At 51.4% G+C, this 25,770-nt stretch overlaps 6 protein-coding genes across 11 annotated transcripts in view; 3 read left to right on the top strand and 3 right to left on the bottom strand.

The window, feature by feature from the left end:
• The window catches only part of BAG6 (BCL2 associated athanogene 6), a 10,887-nt gene extending 3,347 nt beyond the window's left edge, over positions 1 to 7,540 (bottom strand). Inside the window, exons 1-14 of the mRNA XM_006904661.3 lie at positions 7,294 to 7,540; positions 6,570 to 6,690; positions 5,327 to 5,444; positions 5,018 to 5,214; positions 4,726 to 4,779; positions 4,494 to 4,568; positions 3,656 to 3,894; positions 3,013 to 3,142; positions 2,340 to 2,537; positions 1,875 to 2,124; positions 1,464 to 1,541; positions 1,010 to 1,122; positions 834 to 918; positions 617 to 628 (exon numbers count right to left, since the gene is read on the bottom strand). Coding sequence (XP_006904723.1) covers positions 617 to 628; positions 834 to 918; positions 1,010 to 1,122; positions 1,464 to 1,541; positions 1,875 to 2,124; positions 2,340 to 2,537; positions 3,013 to 3,142; positions 3,656 to 3,894; positions 4,494 to 4,568; positions 4,726 to 4,779; positions 5,018 to 5,214; positions 5,327 to 5,444; positions 6,570 to 6,677 — 1,657 coding nt within the window. The 5' untranslated portion in view covers positions 6,678 to 6,690; positions 7,294 to 7,540. The remainder of the gene's footprint in view (positions 1 to 616; positions 629 to 833; positions 919 to 1,009; positions 1,123 to 1,463; positions 1,542 to 1,874; positions 2,125 to 2,339; positions 2,538 to 3,012; positions 3,143 to 3,655; positions 3,895 to 4,493; positions 4,569 to 4,725; positions 4,780 to 5,017; positions 5,215 to 5,326; positions 5,445 to 6,569; positions 6,691 to 7,293) is intronic.
• Positions 7,541 to 9,454: 1,914 nt separating this feature from the next.
• Positions 9,455 to 11,694, top strand: APOM (apolipoprotein M). The gene is made up of 6 exons (XM_025045979.1): positions 9,455 to 9,836; positions 10,202 to 10,356; positions 10,640 to 10,713; positions 10,806 to 10,904; positions 11,085 to 11,186; positions 11,561 to 11,694. The coding sequence occupies exons 1-6, from the start codon at positions 9,723 to 9,725 to the stop codon at positions 11,584 to 11,586; spliced, it is 570 nt and encodes a 189-aa protein (XP_024901747.1). The 5' UTR covers positions 9,455 to 9,722; the 3' UTR covers positions 11,587 to 11,694.
• Positions 11,695 to 12,195: 501 nt separating this feature from the next.
• Positions 12,196 to 14,276, bottom strand: CUNH6orf47 (chromosome unknown C6orf47 homolog). The gene has a single exon (XM_006904659.3). The coding sequence runs from the start codon at positions 13,421 to 13,423 to the stop codon at positions 12,533 to 12,535; it is 891 nt and encodes a 296-aa protein (XP_006904721.1). The 5' UTR covers positions 13,424 to 14,276; the 3' UTR covers positions 12,196 to 12,532.
• A 969-nt stretch (positions 14,277 to 15,245) lies between these two features.
• Positions 15,246 to 18,412, bottom strand: GPANK1 (G-patch domain and ankyrin repeats 1). Of its 5 annotated transcripts, none has more exons than XM_006904657.3 (4): positions 18,299 to 18,391; positions 17,873 to 17,931; positions 16,408 to 17,016; positions 15,246 to 15,868 (listed from the first exon to the last, which is right to left on the bottom strand). In XM_006904657.3, the coding sequence occupies exons 3-4, from the start codon at positions 17,001 to 17,003 to the stop codon at positions 15,424 to 15,426; spliced, it is 1,041 nt and encodes a 346-aa protein (XP_006904719.1). In that variant the 5' UTR covers positions 17,004 to 17,016; positions 17,873 to 17,931; positions 18,299 to 18,391; the 3' UTR covers positions 15,246 to 15,423. The 5 variants fall into 5 exon arrangements, with proteins under 5 accessions (XP_006904719.1, XP_006904718.1, XP_006904720.2 ...); XM_006904656.2 differs by lacking the exon at positions 18,299 to 18,391 and adding an exon at positions 18,050 to 18,292; XM_006904658.3 differs by lacking the exon at positions 17,873 to 17,931 and having other exon boundaries at positions 18,299 to 18,412.
• CSNK2B (casein kinase 2 beta) lies at positions 18,394 to 22,643 on the top strand. Its single transcript, XM_006904654.2, has 7 exons — positions 18,394 to 18,732; positions 19,337 to 19,419; positions 20,119 to 20,221; positions 20,795 to 20,910; positions 21,360 to 21,435; positions 21,581 to 21,770; positions 22,402 to 22,643. Exons 2-7 carry the CDS (start codon positions 19,348 to 19,350, stop codon positions 22,490 to 22,492), a joined length of 648 nt encoding a protein of 215 aa, XP_006904716.1. The 5' UTR covers positions 18,394 to 18,732; positions 19,337 to 19,347; the 3' UTR covers positions 22,493 to 22,643.
• A 114-nt stretch (positions 22,644 to 22,757) lies between these two features.
• On the top strand, positions 22,758 to 25,130 carry LY6G5B (lymphocyte antigen 6 family member G5B). 2 transcript variants are annotated; one of them, XM_025045978.1, is made up of 3 exons: positions 22,758 to 23,225; positions 23,657 to 23,785; positions 24,080 to 25,130. In XM_025045978.1, exons 1-3 carry the CDS (start codon positions 23,159 to 23,161, stop codon positions 24,478 to 24,480), a joined length of 597 nt encoding a protein of 198 aa, XP_024901746.1. In that variant the 5' UTR covers positions 22,758 to 23,158; the 3' UTR covers positions 24,481 to 25,130. The 2 variants fall into 2 exon arrangements, with proteins under 2 accessions (XP_024901746.1, XP_006904715.1); XM_006904653.3 differs by having other exon boundaries at positions 22,758 to 23,530; positions 24,080 to 24,556.
• Positions 25,131 to 25,770: the final 640 nt, after the last annotated feature.

Genomic DNA, 25,770 nt, shown 5'->3' with positions numbered 1-25,770 from the left:
CTGGCAAACAGAGAAGAAAAAACAGAAAATAAGGTGAAAATGGGGACAAAGACAAAAAAATGGCATCAGGAGGGCACAAACAAGCAGGAGTTTAGAAAACGGGGAGCTATGTTCTGATCGTAAGTCCTTACAATAGAATATGCATAGGTAGTCACTCAACAGCAGACTTAGATTTTCCTCATCTCCGAAACGGCAGGTTCAGAGTCAATGGATCCCCCCAAGGTTCCCTCCCACTAACATGCCACCAGGGTCTATAGTCCAGTGGATAGAATGGCAACAAGGCACCAGTGCCTGGCTGGGCTGAAGAAAGAAAAGGTGAGGTGAAGAGCAAGCCAATCACTAACCTGCAAGAAGTCAGTCATGCCCTGGAGAAAAGCAGGAACACCAGGCATCGCCACAGTGATGGTGGGAGAAGCCATGCCAGGCCCTCCAGCCCCTGGCCCTGCAGGCCCCAGCAGGTTCCCTAGGAGCTGAGAGAACTGAAGATCGGTGGTGGAGGGCTGAGGGGGTGGAGGCTGGGTAGGCCCCCCGGGGGCAAGGCCAGCTGTGGTAGCTGTGTTGGTGGTGCCAGCACTGGCTGAAGCAGTAGCAGGGGCTGGAGGTGGAGCCATTCCTGGGGTCCCCTGAGCTATAGAGACCAAAAGAACAAACTTGAAATCTGAAAAGAAACAAGACACTACTGCTTCTCCATTCCAATTTTCCAGCAGAAAAGCAAGAACAAAGGAACTACGGCCAAGAACTGGAAAGCACCAATGAGGAGATTAGGAAGAGAGCATCGACCTTCAGAACCACAGAAATCTCTTAAATTAGAGGTGGAAAGAACGAGGACTCACCCACAAGGACCGGCTGCATAAGAAGCTGCCCCACAAGACCGCTCACCATCTGGGCCAAAGAGGCATTGGTACCCAGACCAGCACCCTGCTGAGAGAAGGGGAGGCTTTTAGTCCTGCCCCTTCCATGCCCCACCACAGGATTCCCTCCCCACCAAAACTCTCCCACTCTTACTCACCAGAGCCCCTGAGACTGGGGGCCCCCCAGGATGGGAAGGCCGAGCCTGTGGAGGGGTGGGCCGGGCAATCACCACCCGGGTTGGAGCTGTCGGGAAGCCTGGTACCTGCTGTCCTGTGTGTGGCAGAGGAGAGAGACCAAAGAGGGCTGAGGGCCAGGCCCATGCCCACCAGCCAACAGCACCCACCACCATGAACCATGGCCTCCCTCCCAGGCCTCCCCTTCCAGGTTATTACCTGCGGCCGCGGAGGCAACGGCTGCCACCATGGCCTGGTGAGTGATCTGGTGGGCGACGGCGTGCATGAACTCAGGGGGCAGGGAGGGCAGCTGGATGAGGGTGGAGCCTGGGGGGCGGGTCTGATGTAACCTTGAACCTGGACTCCCTTCAACCCACCCATTAGGCCCTACCCCTTCTCTACCCAGAGTTCAGCCTGCTCTGATACCCTCACTCTTACCCAGGGTCTGGCCATGACCAGGGGGTCCTAGGGGGCCAGTGGGAGCACTCGGAACTCCACCAGGCTGTGTGCCAGAATCTGGGTAGGAAGACAAAGAGAGTGGCCCTGAGACAGGCAGGGCCAAGGCCTGACAGTATCCTCCTGAGATCGGCGTCCTTCAGGCCTCCACTCCCCCGACCAGAATGCCTGCTTTTCCCTCCACTTAGGGAGGAGGTGATCCCTTCACGAAAACAAAAATCCAAGGACAAACAGTCCCTGCTGACCCTCCCCACACAGGCCGATTAAAGCTTCTGCTGATTCCTCTGCTACTAGCAGCAGCCCTGGCCTCTCCCTTCCCTACCCTCACACCTCAGCACCAACCCCCCGCCCTCGCCGTGCTGCTCTTCTCTACCAGCACCTACCCTAACTCACCTTGAATGTTCATGTGCATCATGACCACGGGTTCCACGCTCTGGTGTGAAATCCGGATGACCCTTGGGTGGCTGGTGGTTGGGGGCGGAGCCGGCCCAGGATGGGGTGCTGCCTCGGTTGACTCGACAGTGGCAGAAGTGGGAGCCAAGGATGAGGCCTGCCCAGGACCAGGGGGAGCTGCCTCCGCATTAGGAGTCGGTGGAGGCCGAGTTCCATTCCCTGTCATGGTCACAGTGGTCCCCACATTGATCTGGAAGAGACAGACGGATGGAACAGAAGTGAGAAAAACAGAACAGACTAACCCAGAGCATCCCATGATATACCTCTGAAGTCTCCTCCATCTTATGCCACTGTTTCCAAAGCCTCCACCCCTTCTAACTTTCAAGCCAATAGCCACCCCAGGTCATTACACCAACAGCCCACCATTCTCCCTCAGGCCAGTTGCCTACCCTGCTCCTGACCCACCTGAATGGGGATGGCTGCCTGCTGGAGCACCATGGGAGTGGTGTAGTGAGACATAGGCCGGACAACATGCAGATGTCGTGGGGGTGCACAGGCCAGATTGCAGCGCAGGTCCGAGAGCGCCACAAAGGTGTTGCCCAGCAGCCGCAGGCTCTCCCCGACCAGGTTGATCAAGCGCTGGTCCTCTTCGCGGCCCTCTTGCTGTACCCCCAGGTCAAACATAGAAACGCGAGGAAAAAATAAAGGCAAAAAATATCAGACTGGAATCCACCTCACTAATCAAAGCCATAATACCTTCTGAGACTATCACCTCCTCTAAACCTTTAGCTGTATCCTTGGAAGCTTCTGCATAGACCAAATCTTTCCTCCAAACCAATTCTGCTGAATGTACCTAAAGAGCTTCCTATTAAAACAGGCCCTACAGTGAAACAATTAGGTCATCATCTACTAACCTCCCTTACTTTATAATCTTCCTAAATAACTCAGGGAACTGAGAAGTGTAAAAAGAACGCACACTGCAAACGTTACCACCTTTCCTGAAACGGAGAAAAAGATTACTTAAGTCTAAGGAAAAATCATTTTCTTGTAGAAAATGTCTCTTATGGGGGAGTGCATGATGTGTATGTCAGCTTGTTCCATTTGGGGAGGACGATGGTAAGGGGGTGAGCGGGCTCACATTGTTGTTGTAGTCCGTGCTGGCGGCGGCACCCAAAACCTCATAGTAGCGCTGCAGGAAGGGCTGGAGGCGGCTCTCAAGCCGCTGGAGCTCCTGGAGCACCTCAACGTATTCCGCAGGAGAAGGATGGCTGTGGGCAACCCCAAGAAGCAGTGAGCTAAGGCTTTCCTCAGATTACCAATCTCAAAGGTGACAAACATCACGACTGCCCTCTCTCTCTCCCTGGCCTCCCAGACCCCTGGGCCCAAGCCTTTCCCGGACGAGCAGAACTTGTTCTTTACCCCCACCCACAGGAAGACAAGAGGAGGAAGATAAACTACTTCCATCCTCCTCACAGCACAATCCTGCACCTACAATGGTAAGCCACTGACTCTAACGAAAAAGATGAGGCCTTTGCTAATTCAGGAGAGAATCATCAGGTGCAGGAAGCACCATTCGGATTTCCTTGCCCCAAGGAGAGCAGTGCAGCTGAGCTGCCAGTCCTAACCTTATTTACTAACTCCAGAACCCCTCTTTGCCCCCTAACACTAACCTTCCATGTAAGACCTCAAGGGAATCCTTCCTCTCCCATCACACCTCTCCTGGTCCTCATCCTTCACTCAGGATCCCAATCCCCCTCCCAAAGGTGCCCTCCTTCTCTCACTTGGGTGCATTTGTCTCTGGGGCAGGTGATGGGCCTGCTGCAGCTGGGCCAGAAGGGGTGAGCTCCGGACTCTGGGCTGGGGCACGCTCCTCTACTTCTTCTGCCTCCATGGGCTCCCGAGGAGGTGCTTCACTTTCCACTGCTTCTGATGTCTGAGAGCTCAAGGCTACTGGCTCCGGGGCCGCAGTTGGTGTCTGTGTGGGTGGCTGACTGTGCTGTGCCTGGGGCCCCCCTAGACACTGAAGGTGGGGAGAGTCGACATACCAAAAGTAGAACAAGATTGCTCAGGTCAAAGGAGACTGAGTGGACAAGGTGCTTTTAAGCACATTCCGTGAAGGTATGGCTTTGTAGCTAAATCTGACTCTAGCAACCAGTTTGAGACTTCCATAAATACATGCATAATAGATATCTGTGATACGTACAAACTAGTTACTAACAAGAAATAGAAACTATGGTTTCCCAACCTCTATAAAGAAAGAAGGAAAAGCCACAAGTTGCAACCACAGCACAAATTAATGAAATCAGGACATCTCAATATCAAATATAATTAGGAAATTAAAAAAAACAAAATCCTCCTTTAATCGAAAAACAATGCCATAAGGATTATCTGACAAGTCTGAAACAAACTTCCCAGATATCAAGCACCAAGAGGATTGGCAGGGACAAGACAGTCTCACAGAGATACTTTTTCTGCCCAAAGAACAAAAACTGCAGAGATCAGATTAGGAAGGAAGCATCCCAGTGGATGTGGCCAGTCAGGCCTTCACCTCAAGCTGAGGAGCAGGGAGGATGGGGAGACAGAGAGACAAACAGACCCTAGCCAGTCTTGACCACTTACCTCCATCCGGGATAATAAGGTCTGAATATCCCTAATCATGTGCTGAGCCATCACCAGTCGTACTCGGGGCTCACTCTACAATAACAGAAGAAATATGAAGGCAAGTTTGAGATGAAGCCATGAGCTCCACAGCCTACTGAACCAATCCCCATCTCCTCAGTCAGGTCCAACCCCACCTCATGGCCTCCTTCTCCCAGATCCCCTTCCCTGACCCTCCCAGGCCCCGTGATACCTGAATCGGGGCCTGTTCCATGTTGATGTGAACATCCACAGCAGAGCCGTCACTCTGGGGAAAGGGTAAGGGAAGTTGCTCTGGGAGAAGCCAGATACTAAGGCCCCCACACTTCCAACTCATCTTCTAGAGCTCCACCCCTTTTCTCCTCAAGACTGAGGCTACTAGCAGATCACAGGGCCTTCCAACCCCAATCTAAAGACTGAGACACCTGTCTTACAAGGTTTCTGCTGCTACCACAACCAAACTGCCCTTCCCCACAAAAACCATCCCATGTGGAACACAAGCTTACAGGAAGATTGAAGGTTCCAACCATGACATAGCTGTTGGCATTCCGGTCATGAACAGATGCCCCAGGCCCCCGAGTACCAGGTGGGGGTCCCCCACCATGGGTGGCTGAGGCAGACCCTGTCCCAGAAGATGCCCCAGAAGGAAGCTGAGTATGAGGAGGAGCACGTTCCACCAGGTGGATAACCTTTCCCCCAACATCTGCAACGACAAAAAAATACACCAAAACATTGTATGATCAGGTAAACCCAGTCTCAGCTCATCCCTCTGGACAGCTACCTCAACCTCCGAACTGCCTCTTCCACTCCCTTACTGTATTCCTGGAGCTTCTTATCATCCTGCAGAACTCGTCCCTGGTAGATGAGCCGCTGTTTCTCAGAAGGGATGCTGACAGAGGCAGCAATGTGCTCCTTAAACTCCTTAACATTCATCTACAAAGAAGAAGAAACACAAACAGATATCAAGGAATAGAGAAAAGGGAATAGAAAAGGGACAAGTGACTTGTGTAGCTGAAGTGTAAAAACCATCTCATCATAAAATTACTGCCTTGATTGTGAGATAATTATTGTGCAAAGCCCCAAACGAAAGCAAATCCAGTCAAAATATAGATGATAAACATAATGAAGTTCAGTTTCTAGGCCTAGGACAAAGATCTATGGCTGAGAAACACAAAAGTCAACTAACATTTTCTTCACTCCTCTGCCTGGCTCCCAAGGGAATGTTTTTCTAAAGATACCAGTGACCCCGCCCCAAACACAAAATGAAACAATTCTAATCTCAAAGATAACAGCAAGGACAAGGAAGATGGGGTGGACAATCAGGTTAAGGAAGACTCAAAGAAGATGAGAGAAGGGAGCAAAAAAGAAAAACATTTTTCTTATCTAGATGATTGGCTCTTGGATATTAGCAGGTTTTTTTACATACATCTAATCACAAAAACCTACGTGTTTCTGAAATCCACATAATACTATGTTTTAAAAACCATGAACCCCTCATGATTTTGTCTCCAAGTGTTACATGAATAATAATATCGATAGCTGAGTCCACATTAAGCTAAAAACATTCAAATTATACCACAAATGTTAATAACTCCACTCAACAGTACATTAGTGCTCCACCTCCATTACTGGCTGATTTCTCATGCTTAAACACACAATACAGACATGATCAATTTTTGTTTTTAAGACACATTGGTGTTTGGGGTCTGTGTGTTCTATTTCTCTTCCCCAAAACAGAAGCCATGTCTGTCCCTTTGGGCTGCGGTTCACTCATGATAACAGCATACAGATTCCTCCTTCCTTCGTATTTCCCTCTGCATTGAGTTCTATAGAGGTGGAGGAAGGCAGAACAAAATCTACCTCATTCAAAAGAAACCATACCTACTCAAGTCAACAAAAAATATCAAAAAACGTTCTGTCTAGAATATGAACAAAGAAATCAATGAAAGAAAAGTTGAGAACCAGGTTGTTCTCTAAGGCTAAGGGGCCTACAAAAGAAAAAAAAAAAAAGGGAAGAAAAGAATTAATGGATGTCTTCCAGAAGCACTGGGGTCTCACCTGGGCCCCCACAATAAAGGTCCGAGTCTGAGAGTCCAGGGTCTTCACCAGCACCTCCAGGCTGTCAGGCTTCTCCATAGTGCTACTGGCACTATTATTGGGCTCCATGGCCTACAACTCTCTGAAGAAGAATGGAGGGAGAGAGGGCCCGCTGTAGCCCAGAGCTGATTTTACATACCCAGGAACCTCCCCGGCCTGAGTCTCCGCCCCCATACCTAAAGAGTTTCTCCTACACAAGCACATACACACACACCCGCCCCCATCCCCCTTCTGATTCCGGGCCACAGAAAAAAGAAACACAAAGGGTAGAAGACGAACGGCACAGTGAGCTGGGAGACGGGAGGTGGGAGGGGCTCCACGATGCCAATCACAATAAGGGAGAGCCAGTCTGACTAGGAAGCAGGGAAGGAAGAAAGCACGAGGCCAGTGTCATCACCGGTCGCGACAGAAGGGCTCCAGAGGTCGGTACACCCTGGAACAACGCGAGAGCAGGGTGGGGAGGGTCGCGCTAGACTCTGTGGACAAAGTGGTTTCGCGCACGCGCGCCACGCCCACTGTGCCCAAGTCACGACAGACCCGAGATGACGGACACTCACGGGGGGCCAGACTGGCTAGCTGACTACCCCCCTCTTCTGCCTTCTTCGGTGCTCCAGCAAAGCGTCGCAACCAAACACACCTAATACACCACCACACCGCGGCTCCGCCCCCGACTTCCCCACGGTACCGTCACTTCCGGTCTCCAACCTGCCACCGACGACCACTTCCGTTTCCTCGACAGTATGTGGAGATCACGAGGAACTTCCGGCTCCCTCCAGGTTCCAAGCTTTACTTTCGTGGGGCACTAGAAAGTCTGCGGCCCCAAGCAGTGAGTTCCTACGGGCGAGAGGGGCCGGGGCCGGCCTAGGTGGGAGAGAGCCGAGCACCCGGGGAGCCGCCGCCGCCGCCGCCGCCGTCGCCCGGGGGACTGTGCTGCGCTTGCGTGCGTCGTACTACGCATGCGTACACATTTAAGCACCGCCCCACCTCCCTGGTGCTGTTAATACCTCCTGTGCGCGCGCTTGAGTAATGGGAGATTGAGGTGGCCACTATAAATGCCTGAAAAAAAATTACCAAACGAGACTACGACTGCCTCAACAGGTTTTGGACGGTCGTATGGATCTTGGCGTTTGGGGATTGGAGGTTGTGCCTTGTTAATCTATGTTAGTCTTCGCTGGTAGAGACTTTGAGACGGCACTGTCTTAGCCACCTAAAATCCCGTCTTCCTCTCACGCAGCGCCACTCCTCTGGCTCCTCCTGAAGTCACTCTTGTCTTAGGCGGTTGGGGGTGGTTCGCGAGCTGTCTTGCGTGTGGTCGGTCGCGTTGTTAGGCCTGACCTTAGTTCTGCCCGGTGGGCATTTTGCAGAGTCTGGGCGCCATGTTCCTCGCCAGTGGAACACGCCATATTCTGGAGAAGCTAAGGATTTACTCTTTCAGGACTATTATCAAAAAAAAGAAAAAAGGACCCCCCCAAGTTTAGAAATTGGAAGCAAATGAAGTCAGACTAGAGGGAAACATAAGACCTTTACCCTGGGGAATTGAAGGAACCGCCGAAATGCTTCTGCAGGCCAGGATTCAGGGGGTTACTGCCTCTCTGCCCTCTTCTCCCACCTCCGCCCGCGAGCATAGGCCTCGGCACCTGTAGTGCAGTCACTCTTCCAGCCAGACCCATCGCTGCTGGGGTGGCTGCCTCGTGCCCAGCCTTTCTGGGATTCGTACTGTTTTAGTTAAGAATTCTAATAGACCTCTGTTTAGTGAGCACTTGGTTTGTGCCAGCCAATTTTCTAAGGGTTTTATGTACTGTCACATTTAAAAGCTTTTCGACATCTGAGGTAGTTACTACATTTTATATAGCGAGTACACCTAGCGAACATATATGGCAGAACTGACAAATCCAGACCTACCAAATTCCTTTGGGTCAAGCACTTCTACTTAACTGTCCCAATAAATTGTTTTTTTATTATAAAAAAATGTCAAACTACCCCCAAATATAATATAATGAACACTCATATATCCTAAATCATAACTCTCGCCTCTCAGGACAATTATTTTTTGAGCAGTCTAAGTTACAAATCTAGTAAGGAAGCCCCACTTTCATTGCATTAACTGCTCAACCCACTTAGCATTATCCAATGACTGACTCTTGACAATTCTTTCCTTAACTCCTATTATTTGAGAACTTAGTACCCACCGTAAACTAATATATGCTTTACAAACATTACTATTAATTTTAGTGACTGTTTACTTTGGACTTGCCATGTCCATGCCTTTACTAAGGGCTTTATATTCATTGTCTCTTAATCCCATGGGATTGATGATTTGCTCATTTTACAGATGAAAAAAAGTCATAGAGATTAATAAAATTGTCCAAGGTCTAATGAGTAGTAGAGGTAGAGTTTGAACCCACTCTGCCTGACATGAAAGTCTATCCTCTGTAACCAGTGGATTATGTAGCCTCTTATTTGTAGTAATAAACTTTGAGTGAACTCATCTGTCAGTGAACTTTTCTGGATGGTGTACATATTGTTTCCCCAATTATAAACTTCGGAAAGAAAGCCTTCCATCAACCATGCCCCAGCACTTGATTCATATCTGTTCTAAATCACTTACCAAGTTGTATTGCAATGATTTGTTTACACAGCTAATTTTCCTTAGACTGACTTCTTCAAGGCCAGGGATTGTCTTACTCATTTTTATGCTCCCAGGGCTAAGGCAGTTCCTGGCAAACAGTTGGGACTCAAAAGTTTGCTAAGTGAATGAATGAATCAAGCAACCTCTCTTCAGTGCTGTACAACAGAGCAGATATCCAGCCCAGATATGGGTTGAAAGACCTCAGGCTTCTACCTGGAGGGCTCAGCTCTCATAATTCCCAAGAGACCCTGGACATGCCAGGGTGTATTGTGGAGTGGTTGCATCTAGAAGAGCGGGAGGAAAGGCCAAACATTGCAAGTAATCCGTGCTTGGAAAACAAGGTCGAAGTTACTCATTAGCAGGTAAAAGGGTCAAGGGTCGAGGCAAGGGGGCTGGAAGCAGAGTGGACTGAGCAGCCAGCAGAGGAGAGAACAGCTAAGGTACCAACCGCTCCACACAGAGCACCAGCTCCCTCTTGCCTGAAGATGTTCGACCAAATTTGGGCAACTCTACTTTACCTCTACAGCATTCTTCTTAACTCCATCTACCAGTGCCCTGAGTATAGTCAACTGACAACTCAGGGAGTGGATGGGAAAGAGGTATGGACTGAGAATGGGGTAAGCTTATAGTAGGGGCTATGAGGGACCTAAGTGGTGGCCTAGGATAACTGGAAGCCACATTGGGAAAGGGAAGAAGAGGGTGTGTGTTATGATCATGGAAGCAAGGACAAGTAAAGAAATATTAGTACCATGGCCATCAGTGTGGAGACATGGTAGAATTTGTGGGGACAGGGGTTGGTTACTCAGGTTGATTGAGGGCAAGCAAAGAGGCAAAATCATTTAACGACTCCCCAGTTGAAAAAGGGCAGCCAACACCTCCACCCCTAAATCTTGCCATTCTGAAGAGAGTGGATGGAAACTGTAGTGGGACCCACCCTCTTCTGCTCCCACTGTTGTCTCTCTAGTTCCCAGAGCCCCACCTGGGTTGGTGGTACTTTATCGCAGGGGCAGCTCCCACCAAGGAGGAGTTGGCGACTTTTGACCTTGTGGACAACATTGTCTTCAACATGGCTGCAGGCTCTGCCCCCATGCAGCTCCAGCTTCACGCTACTATCCGCACGTGAGTGGTGAGAAGACAGTGGCACCAGTAGGTAGAGTCTCTGCCCAGAGTGTGAGCACCCACATACAAAGAGCTGGACTTTTTGGCATATCCACTGTTCTCAGCCTACTGAGTTCAACAGCTCTAAGAGTTTCCCTCTGGAAAGACTGGCCTAACCATTCCCTTGGTAGCTTGAAACCCAGCGGGACATGGGCTTCAAGAAGGAATTAGAGGGAATAAAGGTTGGTACTGTGTGGTTGGAGTATCACTCGGTCTTTCCTACCTGCCACCACCACCTCTGTAGGAAAAATGGGTCCTGTGTGCCCCGGGAATGGATCTACCACCTAACTGAGGGGAGCACAGATCTCAGAACTGAAGGTTGGTTCTCTCCGGCCCTCACTCTCCCCAAGTTCCCTGGGCCTGCTTGGTTTTGCCTCTGTCCTCACACTTCCCCCAACCAACCCTGACAGGACGCCCGGACATGAAGACCAAGCTCTTCTCCAGTTCATGCCCAGGTGGAATCATGCTGAAAGAGACAGGCCAGGGTTACCAGCGATTCCTCCTGTACAGTGAGTGGGGAGGCCGGGCAAGATGGGTTGGAAGGAAACATGGGAGGGGCAGGAGAGCCCCTCACTCTGAGCCCTGTGCCACCACCCCAGGAAGGGCTGGGTGCTTCTAGAAGGTCCTCACCAGGGGCTGTGCTGAGAAGCAGAGGCTTTGATGGGCCTGATCCTGCTCTGCCCTTCCAGATCGCTTGCCACACCCTCCTGAGAAGTGTGTAGAGGCATTCCAGTCCCTGACCTCCTCCTGCCTGGACTCCAAGGCCTTCTTACTGACTCCCAGGAAACAAGGTGAGGGGTTAAAGTCCCACAAAAGAGGACTAGGACTCACCAAGTCTTCTTTGGGTGCTAGATGAAAGGGACTCGTGGTGTCACCAGAGGGCAAGGCCAGAGGCCCATCAGAGTGGCTGTATTGACACCTTCATTTGTGTCAGGTTGTGATGGCCCAGAGGGAGCCAGGATGGAATGTGGGCCACTCAAAAGAGAGGTTTCTGAGTATACAGTGGCTAAAGAGGGCAGAGGGTCAGACATGGAGAGAAACAGGCCTCAGAGACATCTGCTTTGACATGAAAATGAGAAAATACATTCTCCCCCAACCATTACCAGCAACTTTGCTTCTCTCTCTGGATTTCCTTCCTTTCCATCCTCTTCTCTCCTCCCACCAGAGGCCTGCAAGTGGTCCAGTAACTGACCTGAGGCTTCATCTGTACCCCTAACTGGATGTGGTAGGAGCTAAGATTGTGGTGGGAGAGAAGCTGGAGTCTTCCTTTCAAGAGTAATAAAGATTTTTCAATCTTCATTTCATGTTGGGGTTTGTCTCCAGACATCAGTCCCATTCCCCCCCGCCCATTTCAAAACTCCCCCAAACCTTCTACCACTGAGTGGCAGTAACTCTCACTTTGTAGTGGTGTATTTAGGATTTTGTGTGACAGTGATTTATTGCTGAGTGAGCAACCCCAAACTCTTATGTGGGGACTACAAGCTCCAGTGCTTCCCACACTGCCTATGTGGGCTGCCAGCCCGAGCTGGCCCTCCTGCCAAACTGCCTGCATCATCCCCACTCCCTCTGGCTCCCAGGAATACCCAGATCTTCCCTGCAGGGTCCCTGTCACTTGCGCACCCCAACCAGACCCCAAATCCACCTGCCTAGCAGCCCCTCTCTTCCCTAGATGGCTCAGGTCCCAGGATCAAAGGGATCCCTTAAGTTTCCCAACCATGCTTTTACCCCAACCAGAGTTCTGTCGGTCCCTGGGGAGTCTTGAAAGGTAAAGAAAACCCTTTAGTCTTTATTCTCCACTACTTTTTTTTTTTTTTTTTTTTGCTTTTAAAAAGTGAATGTGGGGGAAAAAAAATGAGATGGAAAAAATGTAAAAGCAAAAAGTTAACAATAGCTGGTGAATTTAATGGCCATGCCCCCACTGTCCATATACCTAGACACCCTAAACAGCTGTTCTCTCTCGTAGGTGAGGGGAGCCCTGTTCCCTCATACTCTAGGATTTCTTCCCCATCCCTGAGGCCCTTGTGCTTATAATCTGGGTCATCCCCCCCCCCACCCCATTCTCCTAAAGGCCACACTGTCTTCACCTTCGCTCCTACCCTACCCTGGCTCCTGCCTTGGTTCACACCCCACTCCACAGTTACAGCCCCTTTCCTGGGTCTCCCCTCTGCTCCTCACCCTCCCTCCCCAACTTCTGGCCCTCCAAGTCAGTGGCCTCCTCATTCCCACTGGGACCTCGGAGGCTGACAGCCAGCACCATGGCCTGTAGGAGACCAAAGAGGCAGGCAAAGTGCAGGGGGTGAGCAGTAAGTAGGCTCAGCACAGCATGGAGCCCATGCAGGGCAGCCAGGAAAGACAGCAATCCATGAAGCCAGAGGCCCAGCGGTCCACTCAGGCCCAACGCGTCCAAGGCTACCCGCAGTGGCCGTGAACACAACCCCAGCAGGGCTGAGGCCAGCAGCTCCAGCAGATGCAGGGTCAAGTTGGTAGAGATCTGCAGACACTCCTCTGGGCCCCCCAGGTACTGTGAGGGAGCCCTTGCTCCCCCACCTGATTCTCTCTGCAGCCAGCCCAGCAGTTTCTGATGCCGGCCAGGCTTCTCCACAGGGGCTTCAGGCCCAGAGGGGCTCAGTCCCCTTTTAGGGGACATTCCAGGTCTCCTGCTGCCACCTGAGTCCACAGGATCCCATCCCAGTTTAGGAATGGCCCCTGCAGCCTCCAGTCTCCCAGACTCCAGAGTGCTAGAGCCAGTCTTATCTCCCTTGAGGGAATCCATTCTTTTGCTCCCCAGTTGCTCAGCTCGGGGCTCCCTGCTTGGTTGTGGAGCAACCTCAGAGCTCCTCTGGGCCGCTGAGTCCTCGGTCTTGGGAGGCCCCACATCTCCCATAGTTTCTGGGGCACTGTCCCAGTCACTCCCTGAATTCTCGGAGGAGCTGTCCACCCATCGGGGTTCTATGGTGGGCAGGTCAGGCCTCGGTTTCCGGCGGCCCCAGGGGTGAGGTAGCCAGCCACCAAGCCGTCGCAGGAACATGGTTACGGTGTGTAATGAGCCCCTAACTTCTGGGGCCACTTTCTGGCACTGCTCAAGTTTAGGGCCTGAGGGTCTCCTCAGAAGCCAGAGTGTTCAGGACTAGAAGAGCAGGTATCTGCTTGGTGAGTCCTACTATGAATTCAGAAGTGGCTCCCCACTTCCCTGGATGGTCATGCAGCCTAAAGTAGGGCAGGCAGCTTGTTTCCTTTTCAGTTTTTGAGGTAAAGAAAAGGGGCACATTCAAATTCACTCACCACCACCGCCGCAAACCCACACACAAGTTTCGAAGAGTCTCAGGATCTGACAAGGCCTGGGTCACCAGGACAGTGTCCTCCCTGGATTTCTGTCCCAGCAAGCAACACCCCAAGTTTCACTCACCAAGGCCACGCCCCAAGTTTCCCCCAAAACTGTAGAAGCGGTGCTCCGTCCAAGAAGGAAGAAAGGAAGGTTGCTCCAGGTCCGAGGTGCTCTGGATACGAGGACACCTGAATTGCTGCCCTAAGAGAGTTTGAGAATAGGAAGTCTGCTATTGGGAGTTGGGGTGAGGCGTCCAGCTAATTCCAGCCAGCAGCGTTCGTCCCTTGATTTGGAAGGCTATGAATCCTACAAAGCGGCCGGACCAGCACCCGAGCACGCAGCTGAAAAGCGGCCTAACCAAGGTCAGGCTGGAGACATCTTCGGATATCCCAGTCGCGAGGCAAAGCGCAGGCCTGGCTAGGGACCCGGGCATCTGGTCGCTGTGCGCTGCGGACCCTCCCGGGACTAGCGTCAGGGCCGAGGCCTCACGGAGCCGCCCGAAGAGAGCACGGAAGCAGCTGCACCGGGACTGGAGGGCCAGGCGGGGCGGAGCCTGCAACTCTCGGGGCGGACCCTGCGGATCGCCCTCCCCCACGGTGCGCGCCACTAGCGCGCACCCGCCTAACAACAGCGATCGCCCAGGAATGTGCGTTAACCTAGCCCTCCATTTTTGTCGCACTGAGGCCTCCGGTCCGCCAGTGCTTCCCTGAACTCGCTCGCCCCCTTTAGCCCCTTGCCTTTGGGTTCTCCCCCGCACCTTCTACCACTCGTCTTCGTGTCCATGACTTCATGAAAGGCTTTTCCAGATAAGAAAGCTATGAGAATCTTGGGACTTAAGTAGCAATTCTCTGCCCCTCCGTGCAGATTTTACTTCCTGGGTTTGACAACAGTGAGCTCTTCATTGCCTGGCACCTGGTATGAGCACCAGAGGAGGGAGAGGGGAAAATGGGAAAAACAAGTGTAGACAATTAGGATGGGCTTCCTGCCTTGTTTTCAGGTAGTTATTAAACTGTAAAGTTTAGATTTGGGATGCCAGAGTTTTAGCCCATCAGCTAACAGAGTACAGGCTGGATAATCTTAGACCGTCCCTCGCACTGGCCTCTTCCTTTAAGACCCTACCCACTCTCATAGCCCCTGTTAAGCGTTACCTGCCTTCTTCTATCACTATGCAGTGTTTGATCACAAGGTTATCTCCTCCAGCTGGGAGCAACTTTAAGGTTGAGAGTATCTTATTTCTATTCTTAGCACACTTGTGATTGAATTGGCTGGAGGGGTCAGAGGACACTTCTTGAGGGAGACTTGCATAGAGCTGGGCAATTCCTGGTTCAGAGGTTGAAAGAATAGGTGGGGCATTCTAAGTGGGAGCTAGGACCTGGCAGTGAACCAGACTGGCAGGGAGGTGACTATACCATGCCACCTGGTTGGGCTTCCCCTATTGGCACAGATGGAACCTGCATGTGGCCCCCAGACTTCCCCAGACCTTTTTGGCTTCCCACAACAGCTTTCAGAAAAATAAAACACAAGAGTGAGAAGATTGATTTATTTTTTCCACTCTTAGCCCCTCTCTCCCAAACATAGGGCCCACTGACCAAAACCTGAAAGTCTGGGACCTTGGGAGACCCCAGGAAGTAGAAGCCAAAGTGTCCAGGTCAGAGGTCCAAGTTCAGACTTCAACAGCAAACCAGGGTCAGACCTTGCCAAGGTCAGAACTCAAGGTTCATGTATGTCCTCAGTTCCCACTCCCAGGCTCTGTTTTTCTCCTGCTGCCTTCTCTCCCGCCTCCGGCTCAGTGTGGTAACCTGAGGAAGTCTTTCCCTCCCAGCCACTGCCCGGGTATCCTGAGCCAAGAAGTGTGTGACTCGGGCTTGGGGCGCTGATCTGTACCCTAATCCTTCCTGGTCTCTCTTGAGGACAGTGGGGATGGGGTTGACACGGCCCTTGCCTCGAGGTCCCAGCCCCATTCCAGGCTCCCAGCCCCCTCTCAGCAGCAGTTTGAAGCCTGGACTGGAGGTGGGCACCCCAAGGGGCATGCTGGGCATCCGGAGATCCTGGGAAAGTGACAGCAGGTGAGCAGTAGATGTACAGTGGTTAGAATCTTGGAAGTGGGCATCACAGGTCTCACAGTACTTTGGGGAGGGGGATTGGGACCTGTAGAGGAAGAAAAAGGGTTGACAGCAGGGGAGTTAGGGTTGGAGGACAGGGTGCAACAGGGTCCTTCCAATCTTTCTCCTAAGGAACAAATTCCTCCCTCCCCACTTAGCAACGAAGAACCAGAGAAAAGTTGGGAGAAGAGATGGAAACAAGGCCTCACAAGGCTCTTAGGCAAAAAAGGAATAATAATGGCTACAGCTAATATTTACATAGTGCTTACTATGTGGCACTTTTCTAACACTTTACACATATTAACCCATTTAATCCTAACAACACTCTGAGAAAGGTGCTTTTATCCCTATTTCTCAGATGAGGAAACTGAGGCACACAGATATGCAGTTGCCTGCCCAAGTAAACTAACTTAGCATTTAATCCTAGAGAGCCCATGTTTATAATCACCCTAGTACACTGCCTTCCCTATCAATCTATACAGGGATGGCAAAAGAGAACTCAACTGTGCTGGGGCCTCTGATGTGGAGTGGAAAGGAAAGGCAGAACACACTAAAAGATGGCCATGAGCAAAGTCTTCCTCTTACCGATTCTCTGGACTCCTCATCTCTCCATGGCTCTCTCTGACCATACGAGCCACCTCAGGGAAGCCTGCTTCTTCGGCCAACTGAGCAGCATCCCTGCCACCCAGCTCGCAGACTCCGACCCAGGCAGCCCCTCGGCCCAGGAGATAGCGCACAGCCGCCTCCTGGCCTGCTCGGGCAGCACACATCAGGGGTGTCCACCAGAAGGCATCCCGAACATTGATATTTCCCCCAGCTCCCCCTGCCTCATGGGGATCCAACAGCCTTCTTAGTTCTCCCAGGTCCCCCTCCTGGGCTGCCCTCAGTATCCACTGAGTCATCTTGTCCTCAGCCTCAGGTTGTCCATGTCCTCCTGATATTCTTTCTGCGGCCTCCCTCATCATTCTTCTCTTCTTCCACTTTTTCTCAGGCTCAGGCTGTGACCTCTGGGGTGCTGAGGCGCTGCTCTCATCCTCAATCAAAGCCTCATAGAAAGCTCGGGCTGCAGCTCCATCCAGGGTGGGCTCCAGCTCTTCAGACTGTGACTGCTTCTGCCCATCTTTCCAGAGGTCACTAGGTTTGGTGGCTGGGGTGAAGGTAATGAGAGAGGGCCTGGACATAGCTTTGGGAGAGCTGGGAAAGCAAGATGAGGAGAAGGGAAGATGAGACAAGCAAGCCAATCCTCTAGTGGCCCTCCAGTGACCAGAGCCACCACCAGAGACCTGCTGGGATGAGGAAAGTAGTAGCCTTAGTCAAAAAACCCCTCCTCCTCCCAGAGTGACCCCAAAACCTAGGACCCTACAGGGCCCAAGAGCAACAGATCACACGGCAAAACAGGGACCCCCTACAGTTAACAAACCATGTCCAGAAGTCCTGCTTTGCGCCCCCACCCTCAACAACAACATATAGCCTCTCTCTGAAACTACACTCTTCAAGACGTACCATTACGAAAAACAATCAGCCTGGCGCTTCAAATCTTCCTCGATCCTATTTCGGGGATCGTCTTTTCAAACAAAAATATACTTAACACATCTCCAGAAGCAGAAAACAGATTTGGGGGGAGGCTGCAGTCTGCGTTGCCTTGTAACTTCGTACTGCCAAACGGCTCTACTCTACTCTAACCGAAGTTCACATAATCAAATAGCCAAACGGCTCAAAGACGCATGCGTGGCTAGGGAAAAAAAATAATAACTTGAGGGCGCAGGCGTACAAAGCGCCCAGTTGTTTTCCCGCCTTTCCAATAGTACTCGCTCAAAGCACCACGTGCCTAGGTACCGCGCGAGGCCCGAAGAAGATCTGTCAGTTGGAGTCCTGCTTTTACATAACGCCCCACAATGCCCTTCGCTTCCCTCAACGTGGTCCCCGCTCTGAGCTCATTTTCTGGGGCTGGGAAACCACTCTCTGGGTTTAAAAAGGCCTTGAGGAGGCGGAGGGAAAACTATGGAATGCCCAGAGCTGTGAAATGAAATAACGTCACGCTGCCCCTCACCTCCAACCAGGGTTCGAAGGTCGCACTTAGTGCCCGCAGCAGAAGGCCCCATCCAAGCCCTAAAAGGAAATGGAGAAGTGCAAGGGGACGAGCAGCAGAATGGCTGGCACCACCTCAGGTTAGCGCACTGGGCCGCCCCGGTTCTCCCACCGCCCAGCTCAGCACAGCACATCCTACCCTGGTCTCTCAGCACAGAACCTAGCCTCAACTCCCGCCTCAGGGGGCCGGACCCCCGGGTGAAACATGGGGCCCGTCGGGGATCTCCAATGGTGTGCCTGGCTCGGACGAAAGGTTCGACAGGCGATAGGACCCGGCAGGTTGGCCGGGGATGAGGTCAGTCCCCTGGCCAGCAGGGGCGCGCCGGAGCCGGAGGCTCGCCGTGTGAGGTGAGCGGCAGAAAACGACCCAACAAGCCTCGTTCCTTACCGCGGCCCCCCAGTCCGGCGATCACACGACTTTATTTTGTGTACTCCCTGACCCAGGACGTGATAATGTGCTTCCGCTTCCGGTGGCGCCTCGCTGCGCTCCGCCCCTAGCATCTTCCTCAGGGGCCTCGCGACACCATGGTCATGCGCAGGTCACCCTGGAATTCGTAGTTCGCTTTTCTCTCGTTTCACCAGTTTCTTCCTATCAGAGACTCTATCTCCCGGCGTTCATCGCGGCGCCCGACTCTTGGCGCTTGCGCGTTGCCCTCTTCCCCCACCTTCCCCAATTTCCACTCCCCCTTCCCCAATTTCCACTCCCCCTTCCCCACTTCGCCTGCCGTGATCAGGTCCGCGGCCTGCGCTGTAGCAGTCACCGGCGTTCCTTGGAAGCAGCAACTCCCCTCCCCCACCCTGGTCCCGGCCCCAATCCAGCCGGTGAGTCTGCGGTCGTCGCCGCGCCGAGTTCCCTGTTGCTGGGCGCGGCACATGGGGATCTCCGCACCTCGATGTGCGAGTGAAGTAGGAAGTGTCCCGGTCCGGCATTCAAAGAGGAAGGGGTGGCCTAAGGGGCAGAGGCGGGATGTTGAGACTCCCATGAAAGCGAGCTGAGGGCCATCCTCACGCTATGAGAAAAGGAGAGACTTACCTGTCGTTTGGAAGGGTTAAACTTCGGCACCCTTGGGAAAGGCGCCGAGACACAGAGACCTGCGGGAGTATGGAGGCCGAGCCACGGGCCCTACCAGAGTTCACACGAAGGGGACGGGGGCCTGGCCTTCAGGAGCGTCAGGGATGTGGGTAGGACTGGTGTGTCAAGACCTGTCGGTTTCCCGCAAGTGGTGTGACCCCAAAGAATTTCTAATCACGAAAAAAAAGGGGGCTGAGGTGTAAATAAGAGGAGCTAGAGAGCGGTGCTCCAGAGTCTGGGAATCCTTTAAAAAAGATGACCCCAAATTCCTCCGTGGTTGGAGGCCAGAGTATGGGAGGAGGAAGGAAACCAGTCAGGGAGGGAGATCTTGGGACATACTTACTCTTTCACCAGCTGACGTGAAGATGAGCAGCTCAGAGGAGGTGTCCTGGATTTCCTGGTTCTGTGGGCTCCGGGGCAATGAATTCTTCTGTGAAGTGAGTTCTCAGCCTCCTTTCTCATTTCCACGTATAGTCAGGCCAGATATTCTCCTACCTTTTGAGCTTCTACACACTTCTCGCATGCTTCCACAGAAACTTTTTCCTGTAAAGAGTCCTCTCAGTAACCCACCACTAACTTGTGGTAAAGTGGCAAGACTGGGACCCAACTCCCAACCCTGCCACCTTCCAGCAATGTAATGTTGGACAAGTCATCTTGTATCTTTTTTATTACTGGAGTGGTGGTATTGGTAAAATCTATCTCCAGTGACTATTAGGAGAATTGAAATACTGTACATTAAAACCTCCCTATGCAAAGCTGTGTGTTATCATAAGGGATATAATTGCCTTCAGAACCCATGTTCAGCCTCCACCTTTCTCAGAACCGTCTGCCTCTAAGGAGAGGACAAAAGTGGTTCCTAGAGATGGAGTGCAGAAGTAAGGACACAGATGTTAAAAGGAACTTCTCTTTAAGGAAGGGGTTGGTGTACCTGCTTATCCTTAAAAACAGAAGCCAAAGTTTTTATGGGAGGGGCAATGTGTGTGAACTGGGGAGAAAGACTCAAGTACTTTCTGCTACATTGGAAGTAGGGAACAGAAACAGTTGTGTTAAGGATAAGACATCAGTTAGAGCAACTTGCTCAGGTCAAAATCAAGGATTCTGTTATTGGTTCCCTCTTGACCTCCATATCCTGACAGGTGGATGAAGACTACATCCAAGACAAATTCAATCTCACTGGACTCAATGAGCAGGTGCCTCACTATCGACAAGCTCTAGACATGATCTTGGACCTGGAGCCTGGTGAGGCACCCTCAGGGTTGTTTTGTGTGTGTATGCTTTTTTCTCCCCCTTTAAATCCTTGTTCATCTGCTCCTTGAATTTCTGAATTTCCTTTTGGTTTTCTGACTCCCTTAACCCAAAATCCCCTATTTAATTTTGATTCCCCACCTGACTCTTGCTTAGTTTTGTGACTTTTGCCACTTGTTCCCAAACTCTGATCCTATAACTCAGCTCTGTGACATAATGCCAGTTTCCCCAGGGGTCTCATTTTTTCCTCTTTCTCCTGCCCTGCACTTTCCAGGCTAGAGTTTAATCTTCTGCGTTGACATCTTTGCTTTTATGTTTTGAGGAGGGAGTTGGGAGGGAAAGAAGAAAGCAGAGGCTGGAGAGGTATGGAGAGACGGTAGAGCTGCCTTGGGTTGGTTGAAGAGTCAGAATCCCAGTTTCCTGGGTTAAATTCCCACCTGATGGGTGGGGTAAGGTTCAAAGGTGGGTACTAGGCAAACTGAGTGGCCAGCAGCCCCTTGGGGATGGGCAGGGCACCTAAGAAAGCTATGATACAAGTGGTTACATTCAGCTGGGACCATGTTTCAGATGAAGAGCTGGAAGACAACCCCAACCAGAGTGACCTGATTGAACAGGCAGCCGAGATGCTTTATGGATTGATCCACGCCCGCTATATCCTCACCAACCGTGGCATCGCCCAGATGGTGAGGCCCTTCTGCTCACACTTGATTCCTTCTGAGGCAATAAGGAAAAACAGATTCTTGAAGCAAGATGTCACAAGTTTCAACCCTGTCAAGGAGTCTAGCTAAGAAGGGAAGAAGGATCTCAGAAGCTAGGCCTGGGAATTTAATTCTGATGGGTAGAGTGCTGAAGAGGGTGTTTTCAGCGAGGGAGACGTGACCTTGGATGGGAAGTTGTTATAGACTGCCTCTTCCTCAGGGAACAAACAGCGAATGGCTTTGATGGTATGCAGCCTGCCTAACTAGAAGAAAGGAAGCTGAGAAGTCCAAGGGCCTGTCTGGGCTAGAAAAGAGGCCTCTGGACAAAAAGAGACAGGAAGAATGGGGGACAGCGGTGTAGGTTGGGCAATGATGTGGGAGGGGATTTCCTCTTCACACCTACCCACCAATCCTTTCCATTTTATTCACCTCAGTTAGAAAAATATCAGCAGGGAGACTTTGGCTACTGTCCCCGGGTGTACTGTGAGAACCAGCCAATGCTTCCCATCGGTGAGTGTTGGAGAAGGGGAAGGAGGGCAGCATATGGTAGGTCCTCTGGGAAGGAGTTGGGACTCAGCAAGTTGGAGCCTGCGTCCGGGAGAGAGGTTGGGCAGGGTTTGGGGAGCCTGGTATACTGAGCCCGGCTGTCCCACAGGCCTTTCAGACATCCCAGGTGAGGCCATGGTGAAGCTCTACTGCCCCAAGTGCATGGACGTGTACACACCCAAGTCATCAAGGCACCACCACACAGACGGCGCCTACTTCGGCACTGGTTTTCCTCACATGCTGTTCATGGTGCACCCTGAGTACCGGCCCAAGCGGCCTGCCAACCAGTTTGTGCCCAGGTGGGGAACAGGGACAGAATCACCAGGGGTCACAGGAAAGGCCCAGGACCCCCAGAGAGAAGGGAGGACGGGGCATGGTCCTTTCTTGAGGTCTACTCCCAAAGCCAGGGCTCTCCCTGCTGAGGGATCGTGGGAAAGTGCTTTGATTGCCTATACCTCAGTTTCCTTATTCATAAAATGGGGATGATGATAGTACCTACCTGCCAAGATATTTTTAAATATGTGAAGTACTTAGAATAACATTTGACACCTGAAGCACCACTTAAACAATAACTGTTCCTGCCACCATCTTGGGTCTTCAGCCTTTGCCAGGAGATCCTCAGAGCCACGGTTCAAGTGTGCTTTATCTTCCTTGAGCATCATTTTTACTCTGGTATGGGGAAGAAAAGTTCAGTTTTACATTAAAACAAGTACTAATGCAGACATCTGTATACTTACATACAAATCTTAGATTTGAGTTTTAATGAATATTTAAGATACTCTCCCAAATATTCTTGAGGAGAGGAGTTTGGGAACCACTGTTCCTCAGCAGAGATGAGGCCTGTGGAGGAGCTGGAAGTGGGAATGCAGGCTGCTGACAGGGCTGCCTGGGGCTCACCCCACTGTCTCTTTGACCTCTGCCCCGGTCCAGGCTCTACGGTTTCAAGATCCATCCGATGGCCTACCAGCTGCAGCTCCAAGCCGCCAGCAACTTCAAGAGCCCAGTCAAGACAATTCGCTGATTCCCTACCCCACCTGTCCCTCAGTGTCCTCATTCTTTGACACCTCCATTCCTTTGCTGCCACCCTTTCAGGAACCCTCTATGGTTTTTAGTTTAAATTAAAGGATTCATTATTGTGGTGGGAACATGAAATAAAGTGGAAGAAAAGGCCATGAGTTGGTCTGCTGGTGCTTGGGGTTAGGGAAGGGAGGGTATTGGGGTGCTGGACGCCAGGGGTCCTCATGGCCCAGCCCACCCTCCCCAAGTTGAAAACCAGCACAGATTTGTGCCCAGTATTTGGGTGATGTTTTTAGTAGTAGAACAGAATTCCTAGGATTGGGTTCGGGAGTGTACAAAGTCAAGGAAAAGATGCAGAGAAAAATCAGATTTCAATGTCTAGAGAAATAGTTGTTTTTTGGGGGCCCACTTTCGGCTGTTGGGACACAACACTATCTTTTCACTTATTTTTACAGGGACAGTGGTTAGAAAATAACTACAAGTGGTGGAGAGAGGAGGAAAAGGGACCAGAATTGCTGCTCCATAGTGTTTATGCGCCCCCTGCTGGGGCATCTGAGACACGCTCATTTCGGATGGAGCTGCTGAGTTCCTGGCCAAAGTTCCTCCTAGCACAATAGGGACTGGCCCTGTTGTGTGGGGAGAACGCAGGTGGTGCCAGAGACAAAAGCTAATGCATGGATCTTTGAGGGGCAAGAATAGATCTTCAGGAGGCATGCAGGGCAAAGGTGGACAGCTAGGTAAAGCCCAAGTATTGCCCATGTCTCAGCCATTACTCCCACAGTCAGGAACTGGACCTCATGACTGAGGACACACTGTTCCTCCTGTCAAGTTAATAACTTCCTCTCCCAGCCTGGATCCTGCCCCGGGCAAGAATATATTTCTCTACCCATGGCCCCTCCTGCCCAGACTCTGCCTGTCAAAACCAGCTTGCAGCTCAGGATCAAGGGCACTCCTCAGGGACTGCCTTCTCCCTAGAATTCCATAATGAAGGCCCATATGTTTGTAGGTGTGCTGGTCATGGTGGGCTACACGGTGGGAAAGGGTAAGTGGGGGCCAGGGGCAGGAAGGAAGGCGGTGGGGCCATGACCCTAGATACATGAGCTCCCTGCAGGGCAGGGAACTTGGAGTGAGTCAATGCCTCCATCCCTCCTGTCTTCTGCTTCCTCAGCTCCTGTTCCTGAAGTCCGGACCTGCCACCTCTGCCTCTTAGAAGACCCTTCTGTAGGATGCATTTCAGGCTCAGAAAAGTGCACCATTAGCAACTCATCCCCATGCATGGTGATCACCATCTATTATGGTGAGTTTAAGACTGAGGAAGGGGCTGCTGGTGGGATAGTCCATTGCTTAGTCTCTTCCCTTCTCCTGGATGAGGGCCACTTGGGGCCTGGGGCACAAGAAGGAGGCAGGAGGATATTGGAAGGAGGGGTCCGGTGTTCTGAGGGGCCAGCTAAGCTAATTTTCTGACCCCTTCAGAAGGAGTCTGGTATTAGAAGTATGGTCTGGTGAAGGGTGGAGAAAGTCCATGGTAGGGATGCCAAGTTCGGGGACTATGGGAGGCAAAAGGGGTTATTATGTGTCCCCTTTCCTCTAGATACCAAGATTCGCTTCTTCATCCGAGGCTGTGGACAGTACAATTCTTACCACTGCCAAGAAAAACGCAACACTTACTTTTCAGAGTATTGGTACCAGGCCCAATGCTGCCAGTACGATTATTGCAACTCCTGGTCCAGCCCCCAGCTCCAGAGCTCCCTGCCTGAGTCCCACGACGGGGCTCTGGCCCTGCCCCTGTCCAAGTCCCAGATCCAACGGTTCTACCAGGCCCTGAACCTCTCACTGCCCCTCCCCAGCTTCTGTGCTGGGAAAGAGCCTGAAGGCTTGGACCCTGTGGTTGCCCTGCCCTTGAACCTAGGTTTGTCTATTGCTGACCTGCGCCAGATATACTTATTCCTCAACAATTCAGGACTTTTGGTTCTTCCCAGGGCTGGGCCCTGACCCCTTACCCTTCCTGGATTCCAGTCTGTTCCAGCATCTTTCCAACACCGCAGCATCCTACACTGCCCTCTCAGAACATCTAAATTCTCTGGTCTGTTTTCTCAGACCTCCTTTCCTTAGTACTTCTAGTATCTTTATGACTTCGGTTTAATTTCCTCCCCAGAAACCAGTTGGCACTGTACCTAGTGCTCTTATTCCTCCTAGAAAATAATCTCAAGTGCAGATTGTGCCCAGGTTGACCTGGGAAAGGCAGTGGTCTCCTTATTCCTTTTCCATTGTCTGCGTGTTTCATCACCCTCAGTCCCCTCTCAGTCTGGGTACCTGCCACCTCCTTTTAGATCTGGCTGTATATTGCATCTTGTACCTATCTCTAGGACTCAGTGCCAGACAACTTGCAGCAAGAAGGATGAAGGGTAGACTTCTGTGCAGATTGCCTGACTTGGCATCCTGGTATTTCTGCCTCACTATTTTACCACCTCACTCCTGCCCTGGTCTCCTGCTGCCTTCTCTCATCTCTTGTCCCAGTCTCTGGCTTCCAGCCCCACTTCATGTGACTGAGTCCTGACAGCCACTTCCATAGGTGCCCAGGAAGAGGAGAGTATCTGTCTTGCTCTGCTCTATTTCCCTCCACAATAAACGGTCTGGGTTAAGTCTGTGTCACATTGTTTATGGGGTCAGACTCAGATGTGGGCAGGTATAGACAGTTAAAGAAAGTTAATTGGGCATGGCATTTAAACGGTTATAGAGCCCTGCCCACTCTGCTTGGCCTTTGTGGCTTCCTTGTAGCCTGCACCAAAGGGCCCACATCCATCCCACCCGCTGCTCAGCTAGAGATCAAAGCAGGGTAGTGACACCAATCAACCTTAAACATACCCAATGAAATCGAGAAAGTTAAACCCAGGTGACATCAGGTTTTTCCACCTGAGAGAGGAGGGAAAACTCTTTAAACCAAGAAAACTCAGGAGCAAACCAAAGAGTCTAGGTCTGCATCTAAGTCACCTGGTACTAAGAGACCTGAGTTCCTGTCTATCCATTCTTTTCAAGATCCTGGTACCCAGGACCCCATAGTGGGGGCCTTTCATTTATATATATATACACGTATATATATATATATACGTGTATATATATATATATGTATGTATGTATGTATGTATTTTTTTTTTTAGAAACTGCAAGCATGCTGAAAGCAATAATGAATTGTCATAACTCCCTTTCTCGTATATTGAATAAAATATTAGACACAAACTGCTCTGCACCAGGACTCACGTTACGCACCAGGATTCAGATGGC

Source organism: Pteropus alecto, unplaced genomic scaffold, assembly GCF_000325575.1.
Source record: "Pteropus alecto unplaced genomic scaffold, ASM32557v1 scaffold400, whole genome shotgun sequence".
NCBI classification, from domain to species: Eukaryota; Metazoa; Chordata; class Mammalia; order Chiroptera; family Pteropodidae; genus Pteropus; species Pteropus alecto.
Note: the sequence above shows the minus strand (reverse complement) of the source record. Positions and strands in the feature narration are given on the sequence as shown.

Coding starts and splice junctions, on each gene's coding strand:
- APOM (XM_025045979.1), top strand. CDS start 9,723: ATGTTCGACCAAATTTGGGCAACTCTACTTTACCTCTACAGCATTCTT. Junction 10,714..10,805: donor CACAGATCTCAGAACTGAAG/GTTGGTTCTCTC, acceptor CAACCCTGACAG/GACGCCCGGACATGAAGACC. Junction 10,905..11,084: donor CCAGCGATTCCTCCTGTACA/GTGAGTGGGGAG, acceptor CTGCCCTTCCAG/ATCGCTTGCCACACCCTCCT.
- CUNH6orf47 (XM_006904659.3), bottom strand. CDS start 13,423: ATGTTCCTGCGACGGCTTGGTGGCTGGCTACCTCACCCCTGGGGCCGC.
- GPANK1 (XM_006904658.3), bottom strand. CDS start 18,411: ATGCTAGGGGCGGAGCGCAGCGAGGCGCCACCGGAAGCGGAAGCACAT. Junction 17,017..18,298: donor CGCCGGACTGGGGGGCCGCG/GTAAGGAACGAG, acceptor TTGCTTTCCCAG/CTCTCCCAAAGCTATGTCCA. Junction 15,869..16,407: donor ATGAGGAGTCCAGAGAATCG/GTAAGAGGAAGA, acceptor CTTCCTCTACAG/GTCCCAATCCCCCTCCCCAA.
- CSNK2B (XM_006904654.2), top strand. CDS start 19,348: ATGAGCAGCTCAGAGGAGGTGTCCTGGATTTCCTGGTTCTGTGGGCTC. Junction 19,420..20,118: donor GCAATGAATTCTTCTGTGAA/GTGAGTTCTCAG, acceptor ATATCCTGACAG/GTGGATGAAGACTACATCCA. Junction 20,911..21,359: donor ACCGTGGCATCGCCCAGATG/GTGAGGCCCTTC, acceptor TATTCACCTCAG/TTAGAAAAATATCAGCAGGG.
- LY6G5B (XM_025045978.1), top strand. CDS start 23,159: ATGCATGGATCTTTGAGGGGCAAGAATAGATCTTCAGGAGGCATGCAG. Junction 23,226..23,656: donor GGGCAAAGGTGGACAGCTAG/GTAAAGCCCAAG, acceptor CTGCTTCCTCAG/CTCCTGTTCCTGAAGTCCGG. Junction 23,786..24,079: donor GGTGATCACCATCTATTATG/GTGAGTTTAAGA, acceptor CCTTTCCTCTAG/ATACCAAGATTCGCTTCTTC.